The 23,294-nt window shown below is 36.7% G+C and overlaps 1 protein-coding gene across 8 annotated transcripts in view; it reads left to right on the top strand.

Annotated features, from left to right (window-relative positions):
- SAP130 (Sin3A associated protein 130) overlaps positions 1-17,738 on the top strand; it is a 66,207-nt gene extending 48,469 nt beyond the window's left edge. For all 8 annotated transcript variants that reach the window (XM_016157072.2, XM_016157069.2, XM_036236539.1 and 5 more), the window contains 6 exons: positions 5,422-5,780; positions 9,908-10,156; positions 10,321-10,446; positions 15,265-15,368; positions 16,435-16,548; positions 16,809-17,738. In XM_016157072.2, the coding sequence (XP_016012558.1) occupies positions 5,422-5,780; positions 9,908-10,156; positions 10,321-10,446; positions 15,265-15,368; positions 16,435-16,548; positions 16,809-16,967 (1,111 nt within the window). In that variant the 3' untranslated portion in view covers positions 16,968-17,738. The remainder of the gene's footprint in view (positions 1-5,421; positions 5,781-9,907; positions 10,157-10,320; positions 10,447-15,264; positions 15,369-16,434; positions 16,549-16,808) is intronic.
- Positions 17,739-23,294: the final 5,556 nt, after the last annotated feature.

Below are 23,294 nucleotides of genomic sequence, written 5' to 3'. Positions count from 1 at the left end.
GATTTCTAGTTTCAAAGCATTATGATCAGAGAATATGGTTGGTATGATTTCAACCCTCTTATTTTTATCGAGGCTATCTCTGTGTTCCAGTATGTGGTCAATTTTTGAGAATGTTCCATGTGCACTAGAGAAGAATGTATAAGCAGATCTTTTGGGATGAAAGGCTCTGTAAATGTCAATTATGTCCATTTGTTCTAATGTATCACTTATGAATGTTATTTCCTTATTGATTTTCTGTTTGGATGATCTGTCCATATCTGACAGTGGAGTATTTAGGTCCCGTACTATGATAGTATTTTAGTCTGTTTCTCCCTTTATTTCTGTTAGTAATTGCTTTACATATTTTATGGCTCCTTGATTAGGAACATAGATATTAATAAGTGTTATGTCTTCTTGGTTCATTGTTCCCTTTATCATTATGAAGTGTCCCTCAGTATCTTTATTTACATTTTTTATTTTGAAATCTGTTTTGTCTGACATTAGTACCATTACTCATGCTTTTCTTGAATACCATTTGCTCGAAATATAATTTTCCACCCTTTTACTTTGAGTCTGTATTTGTCTTTGGAGCTGAGATGTGTCTCCTGGAGGCAGCATAGGTTGGGTTTTGTTTTTTGATCCATTCTGCAACTCTGCCTTTTATTGGTGAGTTCAGTCCATTTACATTTAGGGTGATTATTGAAGTACGAGGTCTTCTTATAGCCATTTTATATTTTGCTTTGTGATAGCTAGGTGTTGCCATTGCTTCCTTATCCTTGTGTTTCTGTTTTCTTTAATTTGGTTGGCTTTTGTGGGTTTTCCCTCTGGTCCTTCTTGTTTTATGTTATATATACTTCAGCTCTAAATCTACTGTGTGTGGTTATCATTACGAATATGTAAAGGTTAGTTTTATACACAAACACACACACACACACACACACAGTCATGTCTTCTTCTGCGCATGCCTTATCTCCATTCCCCTTTGCAAATTTGGATCTTTGAATGCTCCACTTTTCAGTCGTTGTCTCAATTTGTCCGTGTGTGCTGAACATTCATGACTACCTTGCCTATAGCAAGCCTTTTCTTATTTTTAAGCTTGTAATGTCCTAGTCCTAGTAAGGGTTGCCCTCTACTTCTATCTGCCTGCTAGTCTAGTCGCCTTACTCCTAATTACATATTTTATTGTCATTTTGTTTTAAGTGAGCTGACCCCTTTCAGTATTTCCTGTGCAGCCCTTGTAGTGGAGAATTCCCTCAATTTTTTACGTCTTGCAAGGTCTTAATTTCTCCTTCATATATAAAGGAGAGTTTAGCTGGATACATAATTCTAGGCCGGTAGTTCCTTTTATTTAATAGTTTAAATATTTGATTCCATTCCTTTCTGGCTTGTAAGGTTTGAGCTGAGAAGTCCAAGGATAATCCAATGGGTTTTCCTTTGTAAATTATCATTTTCTTCTCTTTGGCTGCCCTGAGATCTATCTCTGTCTTTGATTTTTGATACAATGTGTCTTGGTGAAGGCCTTTTTGGGTTGAGGTCATTGTGTGCTCTGTTGACTTCTTGAATTTCAAGCTCTAGTTCATTCCTTAGATTTGGGGAATTCTCATCAACTTTTTGTCTGAAAATGCTTTCTAGTCCCCGCTCTTTTTCCTCACCTTCAATAATGTCCATTATTCTTATGTATCCTCTCCTGAAAGTATCAGCTAGTTCTTTATTTTTTTTCATTATTTTTCATTCTTCGGTTTCTTTCTTTCCTTCTGATCCTTTCCTCCTTTTGGTCAACTCTGTTTCCCAAGCTTGCTATTTCATTTTTCAACTCTTGCAGTGTGTTTCTATCTCCAGAAGATCTATTTGGTTCTTTTTGAGTATTTCAATCTCCTTGCTAAACCACTCATTCTGCTCATCTATTTGTTTTTTCATTTCCTGAAATTGTTTATATGATTCATTTTGGATCTGAGTTTTTTTTAGAAGTACCATACTGAATTCTCTGTCCTTTAAGTAGCCCATTTCTATGTCTATAAGGTTGTTTTCTGGAGATTTTTAGTGATGCCTTGTCACCTTGGTTGTTCATGGTGTTTAATGGACTATTATTTCTCCTTCTGGGCATTAATGGAAGTGTGTTCTGATTTTCCTTTCCAAAAAGAAGATTTATTATATAATGGTCTGCAGCTTATTGCAAAAAAAGTGTTTTTCTTTTGGTTTCCAGTAGGTGGCGTCTAAGCCTCTTGGATCCCTGCTTTGTATAAAGCCTTTTTAATGCCTTTTTTTTCTTATAGATGTTTAATCACGCTCACTATTGTTAGTCCCTGTCAGTGTTAGCAACAGTTTCAGTAGTGTCTGCTAAGATTTTCCTGGGGTTCTACAGTGTTCAGGTCTCAGAGGATATGGGGGGGTGGGGCTCTCTGGGTTGGGGGATGGGGCCTGCAGCTCAGTCTTGGTTTTGGAACAGTGGCTGGCAAAAATAAATTGCTGTTTCTCTGCCATCCCTGCTTCTCTGCTCTCTGCCCTGATGCCCAGGCCCTGCTGTCAGCCTCGTGGAGCTCACAACTCTCACAGGCAGGGATGTTCAGGGAACTCGCTGCTCCGTCTCCCCTCCCCCTCCTCCTACAGGGAGTTCTGGCAGCTGTGAGAGGCAGCTTTTTTTTTATCTTTCCCAGTCTACCTCCCAACACCTGGGGTTCTGACCTGTGGTAGCTCTTATGCGCAGATCCCATGCTCAGACCTGTTGTGTGCAGTTTGGGTGGTTTTTGTTGAGTTTTAAATGTTTAGCTTATTGTTTCAAGGGTAGAGATTTGGGTACGTCTCTCACTCTGCCATGCTTTTTTTTTTCAATTGTGTGTCTGGTTATTTTCAATTTGCTTTAATTCTACAATAATTCTTCTATGCCACCCTTTTTTTCAAAATATTTATTTTGACATAATTTAAGACTCACAAGAAGTTGCAAAAGGAGTACAGAAAGTTTCCATGTACCCTTTACCCAGCTTCCCCCAATGATTACCCCCTACAGAAATCTAGTACATTTTCAAAATGAAAAAACCGACATTAGTACAATCCTATTGACTTATCTACAGACTTTATTAGAATGTCACCAGTTTTAATATGTACTTTTTTCTTTAGGTATGTACTAACTTGAATTTTTTTCACATGAAGAGATTTTTATAACCATTATCATAATTAGAGTAGAACTGTTTAATTACTACAAAGACATTCTCTAATTTAGTCAACTCCTCCCCCAACCATAATGACTTTTTATTGTGAGACTTTTATATAAATGGAATCTTATATTTATTATATACATATTACATACATTACATATTACATGCATTTCACATGCAATAACCTAATGATACTGGCTTATATTCATTCACTCAGCATACTGTGTTTGAGATCCATCCAAGTTGTAGCATGTATCAATAGTTTGTTCTTTTTTGAGTTGGTAGTATTGCATCTCATATGAATGTGCCAGAATTTGTTTATCTATTTGCTTTTGAAATATGTTAGGGTAGTCTAGTTTGGGGATATTGTAAATAAAGCGCTGTTAACATTTATGTACACCTTTCTTGGTAGACATATTTTTGTTTACAATAAATATCCAGAGTGCAGTTGCTGAGTTGTATGGCACATGTATTTTTACTTTTGTAAAAGTCTTCCAAACTGTTTTCCATGTTAGCTGTACCATTTTAAATTCCTACCTCCAACATATGAGATCCTTTTAGCCTACAGCCTTGTTAAATAAACTTATTCATAAATGCTAGGATTTTTTTTTTTTGATGATCTAGTTACTCCACATCCTTATAACACCTTGCACTTGGTGTTATAAGTTTTTTAAATTTCACTTTCATCATTTTGATAGCAGTGTGGTGATATATTATCGAATCTTTAATTTGCATCTCTCTGATGGCTAAGCGTGTTGATCATCTTTCCATGTGTTTATTTGCCATCTGAATATCCTCTTTAGTGAAGTGTCTATTCATTATTCATATCTTGTACCCATTTTCTAATGGGATTTTCTATATTTTCTCAGTTTTGAGTTTACGGAAATTCTGTATATGTTTTTAATATAATTACTTTTTCAGAAAATGTGTTTTGGTGGAGGTTTTTCGTCATTATTTTTGTACCATCTTAACCATTTTTAAGTGTACATTTTAACATTGTTAAGCATATTCACACTCTTGTGGAGCTGATCTTCAGATGTTTTTCATGTTATAAAACTGCAACTCTATACCCATTATTCAACAACTCCCCATTTTCCCTCCCTCCAAACCTTGGGAACCACCTCTTTTTCAGTGAATTCATCTGTTCTTGGTTCCTCATATAAGTAAAATCATACAATATTTGTCTTTTTATAATTGGCTTATGTCATTTTACATAATGTCCTCAAGGTACATCCCGTCAGATAGGTTTTGCAAAAATTTTTTTTTTCACTCTGTGCCTTGTCTTTTCAACCTCTTGAAGTGGTCTTTAGCAAAGGAAAGGTTTTTAATTTTAATGAAGCTCAATTATCAGTTTTCTTCCTTTATGGATTATACTTTTTACCTCAGTATAGGTTTTTTGTTGTATTTTCTTATAAAATTTTGATAGTTTTGCAATTAACAAGTTAGATTTATGATTCTTGTTGAGTTCATTTTTGTTTAAGAATGAGTTCAATTTTTTGCCTAAGAAAGTCCAAATGTTTTTGGCCTTGATCTATCTAGAGGGATATTGTTTTATGTCACTTTGATATCCTGAATTTTAGCATTAATAATATAAATAAGTAAACCTATACAGCTATTAAATGAAATGTTTTACTTAAAAATAATGATTAAAAAAATTGTAATGACATGAATGAATTGTTCTTATAAAACTGAAGAAATAGAATATACATTTTTGAACACTGTATTTGTGGCTACCTTAGTTGCCTAGAGTATCTCTAATATGACCTACTGGAAAATTTTAAGAGTGGTACCTCTAGGTAGAAGACTGAGTGTGTCAAGTGGAGGAAGTTACTTTCAATTTGTATTCTTTTTTATCTTTGCCATGTTTGCGAGTTTCCTCTTTTATAAGAAATAGGTATAAAAGAAACTACATTCGAAGTGTGAGTACATTGTAATCAATCAGAAGACCTCCTAAGGTAACATATGCTTTAAGGAATTCTGAGTGGGAAATCCACTTTTGTAACGAAAATTGGTTGTCTTTTGATGATGTGACTTTGATTTATTTAATGTTCTCGGTTTTAATTTTATTACTGCTTATAAAAACATTGTGTATGGAAAGGAGGGGATGTTTTTAAAACTTGAATTCCCTTTAGAACTTACTTTCAAGTTCAACTTTTAGAATTAAGGAATACTGTTTTTGTTTTGCTGTGTGTTTTACAAAAAGAATTGGACAAATGCCCATCCTCTGAGACATTGCAGGTTAAAACAGTTTTCTAACGTTTACTACGTTGTCTTTGCATTTGTGTTTTAGTGTCAAACCTAAGTCAGAAATCCACGTATCAATGGCCACTCCAGTCACTGTGTCCATGGAGACCGTGTCCAGTCAAAATAATGATCAGCCTACCATTGCAGTCCCTCCCACCGCTCAGCAGCCCCCACCAGCCATTCCAACCATGATCGCAGCAGCTAGTCCACCATCACAACCAGCAGTCACTCTCTCAACCATTCCTGGAGCAGTTCCCATCACCCCACCCATCACTACCATTGCAGCTGCCCCTCCACCATCAGCAGCTGTGAGTGGCAATCTCTCCTCTGTTTTGGTCCCTCCTGTACCTGAGATAAAAGTTAAAGAAGAAATGGAACCAATGGACATCATGAGGCCAGTTTCTGGTAAGTTCATTCACAGAATACTCTTCATTGGCATTTGAATCTTCCCTTTTTTCTAACTCTCCTCAGAGTCCAAACTCTTGGTTTATCCCCATCCGGGAAGCCTGACTCCTCCATGTGCATTTTAAATTTGCATTTCATTAGTTTTTAATAAACAGAAGCTTCTTTTGAAAATAAATCATTTTGCTGCCCTTTTATAATTAATTTTCTCTTACCAAAATCGTGAAAAAAAAAAATCTCCCTAAGAATATCCTTAATACAGCTTTTTTTGTATCCAATAAGAAAATATTGCCCTGTAAAAGGGGTCAAGCTTCGATCATAGCTAAGTAATGATTATGTACAATTTATTCCCTGTCAATTTTTGTTGTCTTGTTATGAAATTAAGTAAGATTTATGTTGTCAAAAATACTCTCTTGATAAACTTATATGGGATTAGTAAATCTTAAAACTACTTCTTATCCCTTTTACTTCCTCTTCTCAACTGTAAACTTCTAGTTTAAGAAAGGCAGGTCACTTTGGAGGTTTTCTTTTTGTTTCATTTGTTTTTTTAATAATTTATGGAGATCTTGCTTTTCATAACTACAAAAGTAACATTCAGTGCAAGAAATTTATAAACTGTAGACAAAGCCAAAGTGGAAAGCAGGTCATTCTGTTCTCCATTTACCCAATATTACCCTCTTTCCCATTTCAACGTAAAGGCCTCCATTTCCTATGCTGTTTGTTCAGAAAGAAATGGGGCCATGCTGTGTGTGCAGTTTTTAAGTGTGCTCTTTTTTTGCATATTTATTTATTTTCATTTATTATGCCATGAAATGTCCTTCTGTGGTACCCATATTTAGCCTTAGTACTTCCATTAAAAGATACCAAGGAGGGGAAACGAAATGTTCTAAATTTTACTGTTCATCTTCTGTCTCATTTTGGATAGTTCCTCTTACCTCTCTCTTCTAAGAAGCTGATAGTAATCCTGCCTCAAACTGTAGGGCTTTACCGCAGGCACTGATGAGACATCCTTTTACACAACACGTACATCTTCATCTTCTTTGAGCTTACACTCTAGCAAGGGTGACAAAACAGTAAAATAAAGAGACAAAATGTAAGAGAAAGTTAGGTCTGGAACTATGATTTTAAAAAGACTTTTAAAGGAAAGGCCTACTGAGGAAGTGATTCTTGAGTAGAGAGAGACATTAAAGAGATGAAATGTTGACCGTGACGATATCTGGGAAAAGAGTATTCCAGGCCAAGTGAGCACTAAGTATAAGAGCCCTAAGATGGCAGAATGCCTTGTGTGCCCAAAGAATAGCAAAGAAGCGAGGTAGATGAAGCTAAGTGTGTGAGGAAGTGGTAGAAGCAAGGTCAGAGAACTAGGGTTGGACTGTGAGAGTCTGTGGGCTGTTTTAAGGACATGGGCTTTGCAGAGGGTGATGGGGAGCTGTCAGAGGGTTTTTAAGCAGACAAGGGACTTTAGCTCACTTCCTTTTTTAACAGACTGCTCTGGCTGCTGTGTAGAGGAAAGACTGTGGCAGCAAGGATGGAATTAGACTTGTTTACAGGCTGTTGCATTAATCGAAGAGAACAACGAAGGCTTAGACCAGGGTAGTATCAACAGAAGTAATATGAAGTGGTTGGATTCTAGATATATTTTTAAAGTAGAACTGAGTGTGAGAGAACGGCATCAGAGTCAACTACAACATGCTTTTTATACCTAGAAGCATGGAGTTGCTGTCAGCTGAGGTAGGGACAATTGCAAGAGGACCACATTTTGTAGGAAGAGATTAGGAGTTAGTTTTTGATATGGTAAGTTTGAGGTGTCTCTTAGACCTCCAGATGGAGACATCAGGTAGGCAGCTGGATCTATGAGTCTGCTTTTGTAAGAGAAAAGGAAGTTGGAGTCAAATTTGGGAGTTGTCATTGTATATAATTTATATTTAAAGCCATGACCCTGGATAAATTCACTTAAGGAATGAGTGCTGATAAAAAAATATAAGCAGTTGTGGACTGAGCTCCTCTGAGGCACTCTACTTTCTGAGGAGGGAGAGGAGGCAGAAGCGAGCAAAAGAGACTAAATGGAGAGGCCAGAGTGATAGGAATAAAACTTGGAGTATATGATGTCCTGGAGAGCCATAACAAAAATATTTCAGAGAAAGGGGAGTAAGCAGCTGGGTCACATGCTCTTGAGAGATCAATTAAGATAAAGACCAGGTAGTGACCATTAGATTTAGGAAAATGGAGGTTATCGAGATCCTTAGAAGAACAGTTTTCATCAAAGTATGATTGGGATTTGTTTCAAGAGAAAGCTTGGAGAGAAGTATTAGAGACAATGAGTATAAATAGCACTTAAATTTGTTATAACAGGATAGAAAAAGGAATGGCAATATCTGAAAGGAAATGATGCAAAGAGGAAATTATTTATAAGATGGGACAAATAACAATTGCATGTGATATTGGTAATAATCCAGTAGAGAGGAAAGAAATGATAATGCAGGAAAAAGAGATGAGAATTCCTGGAGTAATATCTGAGGAGGTGAGAGTGGGTGGAGTCTATCATATACATGAAGAGATCTATCTTTGCTGAAAGCACAAAGAGAAAGGGAATGCTGATTGCAACGCAATTTGCGGACATTTTCCTCTGTTCCTATTTTATTTTTAGTAAAATTGAAAGGAAGGTCATCAGCTGAGAGTAAGGATGGTAAAGGAGGTGCTCAAACTATAAGGAGGGAGGAGAAGGTATGAAGTGATCATGTGGAGAGTGAATGGACTTTGCAGATCTAGTAGGATTCTCCCACAGCAGTAAGGCCCTACTCAAGTTTAGTGAGAATGTTAACAGGAGACCAGTCAGCATTGATTTGTATCTTTCTTTGGCAGCATTCAGCTGCCTGAGTGCACAGAATTGGATTTAACCTTATGTGCTTTTTCTGAGTACAATGAAGAAAGAGAAGGGACAATGAATGAATAAAATTGATGATAGAATTAACATAGTGATAGGAGAGGATGTAAGAGGGATAAGGGACAGCAAAAAAAATAAAAGTAGGATTAATGGATAATAGTTCTTAGTGGAGTCTAGGATTGTTGGAGACTGGTTACTAAGGGTAATGACCTGGAAAGACTAGTTAGTTTTGGCTGGAGAGTCAGATGCTAGTAATTGAGATGTGATGACTGTTTAAGTATTGCCTGTTGGGAGTGGGTGGCTGAGGTAGGGTGGAGGAAAAGGGTGGTACAAGGAAATGACAAACTAAAAATAAGAGTTGAAGTGAACTTTTATCATGATTTTTAAGTCCCCAGATATTTGCCATACAAGCCCAAATAAATGTTTCCTTCATACTATGAAGGCCGTTTTTCTGGAGGCAGTTTACTGTGATAGTTAAAGTACAAGCTCTGAAGCCAGACTGCTTCTGTCAGTTTCCAACTCTACCACTTTGTACTTGTGTGATTTGTGCCATATTTTCTCATCTTTAAATTGGGGATAATAAAATAATGCCAACTTAATCAAATTATTTTTAAGATTGTATGATTTACTGGGTTATTTCCTAGAAATTAATGCACAAAGGCTTGAAAAATAGTAGCTTGAATATGTAAGATTTTATTGTCTTCCTTGGAGCAAATTCTGAGGCATACAGTCCAGAAATGGTATATGGACTCCATAGTCATTAGAGATCCAGCCTCCTCTCACCCCTGGCATTTGACCTTCATGCTTTTGATTCAAGAAAGCTGCTAGAACTCTAGCTATCACATCTGAGTTCCAGAATCACAGAAAGACGACAAGGAAGAAAAAGTCATGTCTTTTCTTTTATGGAAACTTCTTAAAAGTGCTATAAAAACGTCTGTCTTCATTTCATATGGCCACACCTAACTGTCAGGCTAGCAAATATAGTTTTTCAGCTGAGTGGCAATTTGCTCAACTAAAAGTGAGGTCCTTGTACTAAGGAAGGTGAAGATGTGAGGTATTAGGAAACAGTTGGCAACCTCTGCCGCAATTAGAGTGCTTAATACAGTGCCAGGCACAAAGGAAAACTCAATATTGTCTCTCTTTTTTATTTTTTTATTCGTTCTCTTTGGTGGAAATCAAGTGAAGCTTTTCCTTATGGGAAAAGCTTATGAGTTCTCATACGTGTGTGCTCTTTTTCCTATGACAGCAGTTCCTCCACTGGCTACCAACACCATGTCTCCATCTCTTACATTGCTGGCTAACAACCTGTCCATGCCTACAAGTGACCTACCACCTGGTGCCTCCCCAAGGAAAAAGCCTCGAAAGCAACAGCACGTGATTTCAACAGAAGAAGGGGATATGATGGAGACAAACAGCACTGATGATGAGAAGTCTACTGCCAAGAGTCTTTTGGTGAAGGCTGAGAAGCGCAAATCTCCTCCCAAGGAGTATATTGGTAATGGTTACTTGAGCTAACTATTATCACATGAAGCTTTCCCACTTAGGAATCCATCCCTGAAACTGTTTACATAGTCAGATTACACTTATGGCTCACTTATTAGAATTGTACCTTGAGGATTGTTGCAAATACGTGTCTTCTTTTTCTTCCCTTTTGAATAGATGAAGAAGGTGTGAGATACGTCCCAGTGCGTCCAAGACCTCCCATCACTTTGCTCCGCCACTATCGGAACCCCTGGAAAGCTGCTTATCACCACTTTCAACGGTACAGTGATGTCCGGGTCAAAGGTTAGTTTCCCTAAAAACCTCTAGTTGTTAACCTCAACCTCATCCTTGTACTTTATACAAAAATTAGCTCAAAATGGGTAATTTTAAGTTAAATATGAAATGTAAAACTCTAAAACTTGTAGAAGAGTACCTGGTAGAAAATATTCCAGACCTAGGGCATGCTGAGCAGTTCTTAAACATGACACTAAAAAATACCAGCTATAAAAGAGAAAAAAAAAAAGTGGGACTTTGTAAAAACTTTTTATCTGTGAGAGACCCTATTAGGAGGATGAAAAGATAAGCTATAAACTGGAAGGAAATATTAGCAAACCACATGTTTCATACAGGATTCATATCTAGAAAATATATTAGGAATTCTTAATACTGAACAGTAAATACAAACAATGATCCAATTAGAAAATGGACAAAGACGTGAAGACAGATTTCACCAGAGGATACACAGATAACAAGCACATGAGATTTTCAAGGGGACATAAATCGTTCTTAAATATGGGCTATACACACTTTTTTCCAGAGTGTATTATGTGGAAGAGAATTGGGGTAAAGGTATCTTGACAGTAGAGATACCTGACGCATATCACCTCAGCCAGATAATCAAAGTTAGTATCAGTAATGATGAATCATGGTAATAGTATGTACCCTTCATAGGCTGTGTTGACAATGGTACTTCTCCTCTGTGTCCTCTCTCAAAAACCCATAACCACAGTCTAATACTAAGAAAAACATCAGGCAAATCCAAATAGAAGGGCATCCTACAAAATACTCCACAAAGTGTTCTTTAAAACTGTCAAGATCATCAGAAGCAAGGAAAGTCTGAGAAACCATCAAGCCAAGAGGAGTCCAGGGAGACAAGTAAACATAGTGTGGTATATGGATTGGATCTAAGAATAGAAAACAATTTTACTTTTTTGTAAATGTTCGATCTCACTAGCCATTAAAGAGAAATTTAAATTGAGATGTCACTACACACCTATCAAAAGAGATGAAATAAGAAATACTGATAGTGCCAGAGGGCTCAACAAGGAACAATGCAGACCTTCAAGCAACAGTTGCCTTTAAGAATTTCATTCTAAGCAGGGGCTACAGGGTACCAAGATTCCTTGAGATGTACATCAGGAAGGATTGTAACTGTGTGTATAAGACTCCTATAAAGTAAGTTGGCATAGAACAATTTGGGGAGATGATTAGACAGATTTCATTAACTATATAGTACTTGGATGTTTCTCTGTCTCAAACATTAATCAAAATTTACAATGTACAACTTCGATATGGCAACAGCAATAAATTTAATACCTAATACTTAAAATATATATACTGATAGTGCTGATTACTGGTGAGGATGTGGAGAAACTAGATCTCACATTCCTTTGAGCATTTTGAATGTTATGCCTCTGCCTTCTGGACCCTTACTTCTCCTGAGAACCCAGCTATTGATTTTATTGGGGTTGCATCGTAAGTGGCATGTCATTTTTTCTTCTGCTGCTTTGAAGAATTTCTCAGATCGACTTGTAACAAATTCAAATTAAATTTGACTTGTAACATTTTTACTATGATGTGTCTGTCAGTGGGTATCTTTGCATTTATCATATGTGGCGTTCTTTAAGCTTTCTGGTTGTATGGGTTATTGTTTTTCAGTAAATTTGAGAAATTTGCAGCCACTTTTTTCTTGGATATTCCTTCTCCTGTCTCTATTCCTTCTTGTGCTCAACAGCACATACATTAGTGTCCTTCATGATGGCTCACATTTCTCTGAGGCCCTGTTCATGTTTCTTCATTCTTCTCTCAGTATTTCAGTTTGCGTAATTTCTACTGGTCTGTCATCACCTTTACTAATTCTTTTTTGTACCAGTTCAGATCTACTGTTGTTTGTGCTCATATAGTGAGTGGATTTTTAAATTTTTATTTATTATACTTTTCAACTCCAGAATTTAATGTGGTTTCTTTTTTAATTTCTTTCTCTGACATTTTCTATTTAATGTTATATGATCATCATACCTTCATTTATTTACTTCTTCACTCGTGCTCTTCCTTCATTCTGTAACTTTATTTATAATGGCTCCTTTGAAATCTTTTTCTGATAAGTGGCATCTGGTCACTCTTACAAGCAGTTTCTCTTGCCTGCTTCACCCCCCCCCCCCCGCCCCCAATGTATGGGGTTATACTTTCCTGTTTCTTTTGCATGCCTCATAATTTTTCATTAGAAACTGGACATTTTAGATAATATATCGTAACACCTATGGCTCCTGTCCCCCCAAGGCCTGTTATTGTTATTTGCTTGTTAATTTGCTTAGTGACTGCCTGGATTATTTTCACAAAGTCTGATCACCTCCACCCCACCACCATCAAGTGGTAAACCTCTGATGTTACTCCTCAGGGAGACACAGCTTGTGTGTTCTCACAGTCATCCTGGAAAAGAGGGGGCACTGGTGGGGCTCTCTCCCACTCTTTTCCTGATTACACCCGGCTGATAAACCCCATGAATTGTTTGACGTTTGCCCTATTAGAACCCAGCACCATGTGATTCCTATTTATATAACATATAACATTCTCAGAATGATAAAATTATACATATAGAGAATGCTGGGAGTTAATGGTGCGGAAGAGGTGGTGTGACCATAATGGTGGAACATGTGTTGATGCACTAGTTCTGAATCTTGATTGCGATGGTTATTGCATGATAAAATGACACAGAACTACACTCACACTCTACCTCAATGACAATTTCCTGGGTTTGATACTGTACTATAGTTATGTAAGATGTAACCAGCAGGGGAAATTTGACCTCTTTTTATTATCTTTTATTTTTAGTTGCTTTATTGAGAAATTTATATAGCATACCATTCACCTATTAAAATATACAATTTATTGATTTTTTTAGTGTGTTTACAGAGTTGTGCATCCATCACTACAGTTTTAAAACATTTTCATTATCCAGTAAGAAACTCCACACTGCTTAGCCATCATCCCAGTCCTGTCATCTTCATTCCTCCCTATCCCTCAACCCTAGGTAATACCTATATATTTCCTAACATGAGAAATTGCATATGCAAGGAATCATAATATGCAGTCTTCTGTGACTGGCTTATTTCACTTAACATGTTTTCAAGGTTCATCCAAGTTGTAGTATATATCAGTAATTCTTTTTCTTGCCAAATAATACCATATTTTACCTATTCATCACTTGATGGGCATTTGGGTTGCTACCACTTTTAGATTATTATGGAAAGGATGCTGTGAACATTTGTATACAAACTTTTGTGTGGATATTTGTTTTCATTTCTCTTGGGTATGTATCTCTATATTTAACATTCTAGGAACTTCTAGACCATTTTTACAAAGCAAACATATTTTACTTTCCCATCAGCAACGCATGAGGCTTCTCATTTCTCCACAACCTCACTATTACTTACTGATTTTGATTATAGCATGCTGGTGGGTGGGAAGTGGTACCTCAGTGTGGTTTCAATTGGCATTTTCCTATTAATGATGTTGAACATCTTTAGGTGTGTATTGGCCATTTGTATATTGTTTGGAGAAATGTCTATTTGGATTCTTTGCCCTTTTTAACTAGTTTGTCTTTTTATTACTGAGTTTTAAGAATTCTTCATGTGTTCTAGAAGAAAGTCTCTTATCAGGTATATCTCTATAGTATATTGGCAACTTCCTATCGATCTTTAATTATTTCAAACTAAAACGTTTCTTAAATGCTTATAATAAAGTACACAAGTACATCTAAAATGTGAAACCAGTAGGGTCAGTATACTTCATCAATGTCATGGTTACAATATTATGCTGTAGTTTTGCAAGATGTTACCATTGGGGGTAGCTGGGTTAAGAGCATATAGGAGCTCTCTATTATTTCATACAAGTGCATGTAAATCTATAATTACCTCAAAATTTTAAAAAAAATGTAAATCATATTTATGTTAATATTTGACTGCTAGTTTTAATTTTATTTTTAATTGAGGAATGTCTTAGAGCAATTTTAGGTTCACAACAAAACTGAACAGAAGATACAGAGAGTTTACATACATCTGCTGCCTCCCTCACTATCAGCATTCCCACCACAGTGATGCATTTGTTACATTTGATGATATTGCACTGACACATCACCCAAAGTCCATTGTTTATATTAGGGTTCATTCAGTCTTGGTGTTGTATATTCTATGGATTTTGACATGTATATGTATATGTAGGTTTTTTTAATTTTTAAATTTTTAAAAATAATTTTAAATTATTCATGTAATGTGTCAATATATTTTAAGTCCTAGTTACACAGTAACTAAAACTTCATAAGTATAGCTAAACTTACCTCTGACAAACACTCCCCAATCTTAGTTGTCTCTCTCCAGCACAATGGTACATTTCATATAAATATTTTACTACAATTATGATTACTGGACTTTTCTACCCAAATTTAAAATGTTATTCAAATTTGAGTCCTGTGATTTCTCCAAGATCTAAATAACTCCAAAGAGCTTCTAAGACTTCATGCCCAACTCTCCACATACCTGCAGGCATCACACATGTGCTAGGCCCCAACCCACTGATGACCATTTTCCTTCCTTTTAGGAGGTTAGAATAATAACTTGTTATCTTATGAACTCACTAGATTATCAGTGCACGTCTTTAAAACATTCTTCTAGAGTGGACAAGTCTATTTCTTGCAAATAAAGGCTATTCCTTAAATGCAAAGGATTTTTTTAAAGATATTTAAATAAGAAATTCTTGATAAAATAGTAGTGTTAAGTGGCTTGAACACTAAGGACTTTAGCTTTCTAAAAATTGAAGTATGTTTTTTATTTTTTATGGTTCCAGAGGAGAAGAAAGCTATGCTGCAGGAAATAGCTAACCAGAAAGGAGTATCCTGTCGTGCCCAAGGCTGGAAAGTCCACCTCTGTGCTGCCCAGTTGCTGCAGCTGGTAGGTAGAGTTCTAGCAGTTGTTATATCCTGCTGAAGAGAGGAATAGATGCTGGAGATGTCTGAATTCATAGAGCATTTCCTTTTCAATAATTGTGAAGCAGTCTCAATTAACTTGCGTCATGATAGAATTTTTCTGTGTGCTATGTAATATATATAGTTCATAGATATAATTATGCCCTAGATATATCTTAGTTCTGGTACCAAAACCAAAATATATTGAATACCTGTAATACATGACCTACAATTAAGTTTCAGTATTATGTGTTGCCATGACATATGAAATGGGGGCCTCAGATGACCTCACTGTAAGCCTCTCCTCCTCACTCTTTTCCTTATCATGGAGACCAGCCACAGTTTTCACTTCTACTGAAGATTGGCTTTCTCTGCCAGCTTGTGTGTGATATTATTCAAATCAGTCAGGCACACCCTCCCATAGGAACCAGGGGGCCCTTCTCCCTCGTGATACTACAGAGCCTGCCTCCTACAGCCCCTGCTTGTTCACTCTGTTCCTGAGTACAGCCCACCTGTGGCCTTGTGTGGTGTGCAGTGTCCTCCTCCCCTGGGCTGTGAGTACCTCTGGTAAACTGCTCTTGATCTGAGTTGTCCAGTGTCGGTAGGTGTTACCCATTCAACCATTTGCAGGAATCTTTCCTTCACCAATGAGGTGAAGGTGAGATGATAAAACAAAATACCATGAAGTTTTTCCATTTTTGGAGTAGCTGTGATCTGGAGAATGTTGTCTGTTACATATTAAAAAACAGTAGTGCTGTGACTAGTTTTGTACTTGGCAGAGAAGCACATTTCTGTGAAACCTGTAGACTTATTTTCCAGAGGAATTGAATTCAGGGCAGTATATAAAGTTATCCTTGAAGATGGACTCTGAATTATGGCAAACTGTAAATTGTTGTTGATCAATTCCCTTTACCTTAGTCGTTGGGAGAAAGGATTTCATCACCCAAACACCTTCATGCTACTTTACAAAGATGATTCTAGATGGGTTTATTTGCCTAAAGTTGACAAAAGTATCTTCGAGGTCATGATGCCTTCCGTTTTGTGTGTTGTAGACGAATCTAGAACATGATGTTTATGAAAGACTCACCAACCTACAGGAAGGGATTATCCCAAAGAAAAAAGCAGCAACTGATGATGATCTACACCGAATAAATGAACTAATACAGGTTTGAATGAACCCCTTCCCGCTGATCATCCACTTTATGGAGTGTTGATTGTAAAGTCTTACTTTTCCCTTTCCCTCTCTCATCCACTAATATCCACTATAGCAAAAACCTATTATTTACTTCAGCCTACATTACCAGGAAACACTAAAACATTTTTCTATGAAAGCATCAAAATGGCCTCAATCCAAAGATGAGAAGTTCTTTACAAGCCGGATCATCCTCAAAATTACTGATTGATGATGTCATGTCTTTTGTTTCAGGGAAATATGCAGAGGTGTAAACTTGTGATGGATCAAATCAGTGAGGCCAGAGACTCCATGCTTAAAGTTTTAGATCATAAAGACCGTGTCCTGAAGCTTCTGAATAAGAACGGGACTGTCAAGAAGGTATCAAAATTGAAGCGAAAGGAAAAAGTCTAGATCCAGAAGAATCAGGCCTTTGGAAAGAATTTATGAAGAATGATGGTGGGGGTGGGGGGAGGGTTTGGGTTATTTTCAAAGTGGAACATTGAAATAAAGGAAGTGTTCCTTAATTCATATGTGAAAGCAGCGGGACCCATGGCACACAGTGTCACAAAAAGATCAGAGCTGATTTAACACAGTGAATTCCATTCTTTCAGGCATATCCCTCTTAAACTTACTGTGTCATAAATGACTCCTGATACATCAGTGTCTACCAGTTGGAATTAGTAACAAATGATGGCTGGCATTTTTCATCTTTCTGGTTTATAAACTATTTATCTGATGGATTCCTGTAGGACCTATACTGAGCCTGGACTGAAAGTTTCCACTTGGACCATCTGTTATCTACACTGAAAGTCAAACCTCTCCCCTCACCCTGGTCAGTTGTTATTCTGTCTAACCTTCAAATGCCCGAGCTGGCCTTTTACAGCAGTGCCATGGTACTCAGAGACCTGCCACATCTCACACTCTAAAGGGTTTGAACTATTGATTATTGTCATTTTTTAAGTACCATTTCAAAGTGAAATTATTATATTGTCTGTCCTGCGTGTGTCAGAGTTGGGTTTTTGTGGAGGTTCAGAGCAAGCAACACCATAAATTTCTCTGATATTCTTGTTCTGAAGTACATTCTTGGTTATCTGTACTTCTGTAGCTGGTGTGATGCTGTTAATTGTATGTGCCGCACATCTCCAAATGTTAATAAAGGACTCAAAGAGGTTTTGTACATGAGCAGTTTGTCTTTTTATAAAATTCATACTATATTGAATGTCACTTGAGTGTTGATGCTGCTGGAGTTTCTTAACACATTTGAAAGTCTACTCTGTTAACGTTTTGTTATTCCACATAAAGAGTTCCACTCGTGTTGGTATTTTGAAGATGTCCCAATGGTGAAGTCTGTTGGCTCTTGGTTATCTAAAATACAAGACTATATTGTATCCCATTGCAGATATAAACTGGTCAAATTATAGGACAACCGAGGTTGCAGTAACAGGGGTCCTGTTCCCAGGAGAGTGGGTGTTCTTCACAGGGTCACTTTGGCTTCCTGTTAACTTCTGTTAAGGGTTGGTAAAGTAGCCCAGGCTTACTTCCTTTCGGCCCAAGTGACCATATCTATCCTTTCTAGCTGGATACTCTCCTGCCAGCTTGACATGTAATTCCAGTTGCCAACTTGGGGCTGGAGTTCTCTTTGCTGTGACCTAAACAGATTCGAGACAGGGCATCTGCTAATTCTGTCAGGGTCTTTGGAACCAATGTTCTGGCTCACTTTAGACTGGCTCGCCTGAGATAGCCTTCCTCAAATTGGAATGGTAAATTATCTGGTATAGGATTAGAGGAGAAAGAAGCAAAGTAGGCTTTTGGCCTTCCTCTGGTTAGGACACAGGCCTGCACAGCTAAGGCTAAAGAAGTCCTTGGGACAGTCAAGCTTCTTCACTATAGTGTTCCCTTGATGTATGGAGCTAATTTCTGATGTTTTACTAGTAAGGCACCAGTATAGTGTGACTGCTAGAATAGTGTTCCTTTGCCTCAGTTTCATCTGCTCATGTTGCCCTGTTGCTCTCATGCTGTACTGGTTAGTGAAGGACAGGATTCAGGTGTTTGGGATCCTGCATTACAGACCTGTTCTCTCTAAAAGTATCCCCTCCATTTAAACAAAACTTAAGTAATCCTGGTCAAAGGAACTTTGTCAGTGCAGGGTAGAATAATAGTGTTTTCAATTTTCCTTCACCTTATGAGGACAATACTATTAGAAGCTGGAGGAGGCAGAAGGAGATGGGTCTTGCCTACATACACAATGTTATTAAAAAGTTTTATTGAAAACTGGTACAGTTTGGTAAGATTTGATATATACCCATGAAGCCATCACTGCAATCAAGATAGTGAACATATCAAACCCAAGTCTTTTTTTGGCTCTGTGATTTCTTATCTCACACCTCTCTTAACCTGCCTCCTTATCTCCAAGCAAATCTGTCCGTCATTCCAGCTTGCATGTTCTGTAATTTTATTTGAATGAAATCAGTATATTCTTGAAGGGAAGGAATCTGGCTGCTTTTACTCAACGTAATGGAAATTTATGCTGAGGTATATTCATGTTGCTTGTCTCAATACATTGCTTTTTTATTGCTGATTAGCAGACATTCCATTGTGTGGATATTCCACAAGTTGTTCATTCGCCTGTAAAAAAAAGGCATTCTAGTTGTTAGTAGTTTGGGTTATTATAGAAACAACTGTTTTGCGTTTCTTTGTATGAACGTATGCTTGCATGCAACTTTTTAATTTGGTTTTAGTTGTGCTTCCCATTTCAGAGACTGGTCATTGGTTCAGAAAACTATCATTCATATACTTAAAGATTAGAAAGAATTAAAAATCTGTTTGAGGTAACACTTGGATTGACTTTGTTCTTTACAGTGAAAATAAGTGGAAGGTAGCGGGGCGGTGGGGGCGTGCAGGAAGTGTTAACCCATCTGGTCTAGAAAATCAGTATTTAAACAGATATTTCCAATATCATTAAATAGAAAATGCCTTACAGTATTTATCAAAGTAATAAAATCACAATAACTTTTAGACTTTAAAAGTTATTTAGAGGTTATGTAGTCCAATCCACCCTGTGATGAAATGTGATATTTTTTCATACCTTTTTTGTCAAATACAGCACAGATGCACAAAATTACATAAACCAAATGTAGCTTCGTAAATTTTTAAAATAACAACTTTGAAATTACCACTTAGGGTAGGAAAAAGAACTTGGCTGGTGCCAAGTCAGTGTCAACAGGAGTCCCCAGTGTGGGGTGTAGTGAGGGGGGAGACTTTATTCTGTGTAAATAGCTCAGTTGTGAAACAGCTCGCGTGAGGAGGCTCTGGTGTCAGCTCAGCTCCAGTGGTAACAGCTCCATTTAGGGAAGTGGAGTCCAAAGGAAACTGACAGCACTCCATTGAGGCCGAGGTGAAGCTGGCTTTATATAGAGAAGAGTGCCCACCACGAGTCCTTGATCCCATTTCTATGCAAATGAGGACTCTTGATCCTCACAGTGTTTAGCCCAAATAGCGCCATCCCCCTTGGTTGGAATGGAGCTGCTCTGATTAGTTGGTGAACATGCAAATGAGATAGCTGCACAGCTCCAAATGCATAGGAAAGTGTCAGTGCTCTTGGTCAAATTCTGATCCTAGGAACTCTCTTGTCAGGGTCAGCTCAAAGGGCAGGAGCACAGTACAGGAGGCTTCACAGGCCAGTCTGGGTTTTCCCTGAAGTGCAGCGTGTGTGAGGGTCCTCAGCAAACAACATCTGCTGGACTCCAGTTGTGAATTTGAGCCCAATTAGCCACAAGGTTTCTTTTTTGGCAGTTATGTTCTTGTGTCCAACACTAGTTACCTCAGAAGCCCCACACCAGCTCCATCCCAATTACAACCCTCAACATCCCTCCAAAATAACCACTATCTTGAAGTTAAAAATAATAATAACCAATTTGTTGTAGTATAATTATATAAAGTAAAATATAAAGTTTTGTAGAGACTCATGGACATGGACAACAGTTTAGTGGTTACCGGAGAGAAGTTGGGGGCAGAGGGAGTAGAAAAGGATAAAGGGTGTCAAATACATGGTAATGGAAGGAAAGTTAACTTTAGGTGGTGAACACACAATGCAATATAGAGATGATGTATTATGGGATTGTACATTCAAAACATAATTTTAATAACCAATGTCGGCCCAATAAATTATTTAGAAATAGATTTTAAAAATTATGCGGTTTTATGTGTTTCAACAAATATATACACCGATAGCTAACAACTGAATAAAGGTATTATAACCCCAGAAAGAATGCTCTTTTGTAGTCAGTACACCTCTGCCCCATTCGCCCCCAAGAGTAAATACTGATCTACTGTCTATTATCATAGATTTGTTTTGTCTGTTCTTGAACTTTACGTAAATGGAATCATATTGTCCATACTTATTTGTGTGTGGCTTTTTTGTTCCACATAATTTGAAATTCATCCATTTGTTATATATATCGTAAATTGTTTCTTTTTACTGGTATTCTGTGAATATGCAACTGTTTATCCATTTCCCAATTAAAAGACATCTTGCTTGCTTCCTTTTTTTTATTTTTACTATTATGAATAAAGCTGTTATAAACATTTGCCTGCAAGTTCTTGTGTGGGAATAAATTTTCAAATCAGCTGGGTAAGAACCTAGGAGTATGATTGCAGAATAATAAGATAAAACTACGTTTAGATTTGTAAGAAACTGCCAAACTGTCTTCCAAAATGGCCGTGAATGAGAGTTCCTCTTGTTCCGCATCCTCACCAGCATTTAGTATTGTCAGTATTTTGTATTTAATTCATTCTAATAGACGCATAGTGGTATTTTATTGCTTTCATTGCAGTTCCCTAATGAAATATGATGTTAAGCATTTTTTCATACGCTCTTTTACTAATAATATACTGTTTGATGAGGTATCTGTTCAGATATCTGCCCAGGTTTTATTTTATTTTCTGATAAGTATTTTGCAGATGTTTTTCACAGTCTGTTGCTTATCTTTCCATTTACTTAATAGTGGTTTTTGAAAAGCAGAAGTTTTTAACTTAAGTACATCAGTTTTTTCTTTCATGGATTGTGCTTTTGGATTATATCTAATGACACATCACCAAACCTAAGATCTAGATTTTCTTTCTCCTATGTTTTGTTATTTCAGTTTTATCGTTTTGTATTTAGGTCTATGATGATCCATTGTGAGGTAATTTTTGTGAAAGTTGTAAGACGTATGTAAATATATATGTTTTTGCATATGGATGTCCAGTTTCAGCACCATTTGTTTAAAAGACTATTCTTTCTCCATTAAAGTGCCTTTGCTCCTTTGTCAGATAAGTTTTCTGTGTTTGTGTGGCTCTATTTCTGGGTTCTCAATTCTGTTCTATTGATACACTCGTTTTTTCATTTGCTAGTACCACTGTTTTGATTACTGTAGATTTATAGCTAAGTCTTGAAGTTGAGTAGTATCAGTTCTCAGCTTAGTTCTTCACTATCATATTGGTTATCCTGGGCATTCTGTCTTTTCATATTTCATATAACAGATTCATAATAGAATCTGTTAATATCTCCCAAATAGATCACTAGGATTTTGATTAGGATTACATAGAATGTATAGAACAAGTTGGGAAAGAATTGACATCTTAATAATGTCGAGTGTTACAGTCCATGAACATGAACTATCTATTTAGTTCTTTGATGATTTTTTTGATCAGAGCTTTGTACTTTTCCTTATATATACTTGTACATATTTTATTGGATTTATACCTAAGTATTTCATGTTTTTGTTCTTTTGTAAATGGTTCTGTGTTTTCAATTCAAATTTTAATTTTTCACTGAGGGTACATGGGAAAGCAATAAATATATTCTTTTAACCTTGTATGATGGGATGTTGCTATATTCACAGAAGTTTTTTGTTGGTGATTCTTTGGGGCTTTCTACATAAACACTTATGCTATCTATTAACAAATACAGCTTTATTCCTTCCTTCCCAATCTGTATAGGATTTATTTCTTTTTCCTGTCTTGCTGCACTGACTAGGACTCCCAGTAAGATGTTGAATAGGAGTGGTAAAAGAACATATCCTTGCCTTGTCCCCCATCCTAGGGGTAAAGTATCCAGCGTCCCACCATTAAGTATGAGGTTAGCCATAGAGGGTTTTGTAGATGTTCTTTATCAAGTTGAAAGTTGCTATGTGTGGTTTGATCACAGAATAAATGGTGGATTTTGTCATATGCTTTTTCCAAATTACTACTATGATCATGTGAGTTTTCTTTAGCTTGTTAATATGGTAGAATTCATTTTGTTATTACTACTACTACTACTACTACTACTATTATTATTATTATTATTATTATTATTATTAAGCCAGCTAGTAAAACATACCTGGAATAAATCCCACTTGGTTTTGACATATTTCTATTTTTGTACATTGTTAAATTCAATTTGCCAATATTCAGCTGCATTTATGTTTATGAGCAATATTGGTCCAGGATTTATTTTTTGTACTTGTCTGGTTTCACAGAATGAGTTAAGAAGTATTCTCTGCTTCTATTTTCTGCAAGGGATTGTAGAGAATTGATATAATTTGTTCCTTAAATGTTCAGTCAAATTCAGCAGTGAAACATTTGGACCTGTTACTTCCTTTTTTGGAATTTTTTTAATTGACTCAATTTTTAAAATAGGTATAGGCCTACTCAGATTGTCTATCTCTACTTGTGTGAGTTTTCATCTAAGTTATTAAATTTGTGTGCATGGAGTTG

The sequence above is a fragment of the Rousettus aegyptiacus genome, unplaced genomic scaffold, assembly GCF_014176215.1.
Source record: "Rousettus aegyptiacus isolate mRouAeg1 unplaced genomic scaffold, mRouAeg1.p scaffold_m13_p_2, whole genome shotgun sequence".
Classification (NCBI taxonomy): domain Eukaryota; kingdom Metazoa; phylum Chordata; class Mammalia; order Chiroptera; family Pteropodidae; genus Rousettus; species Rousettus aegyptiacus.
This window is presented reverse-complemented; position numbering and strand designations above follow the sequence as displayed.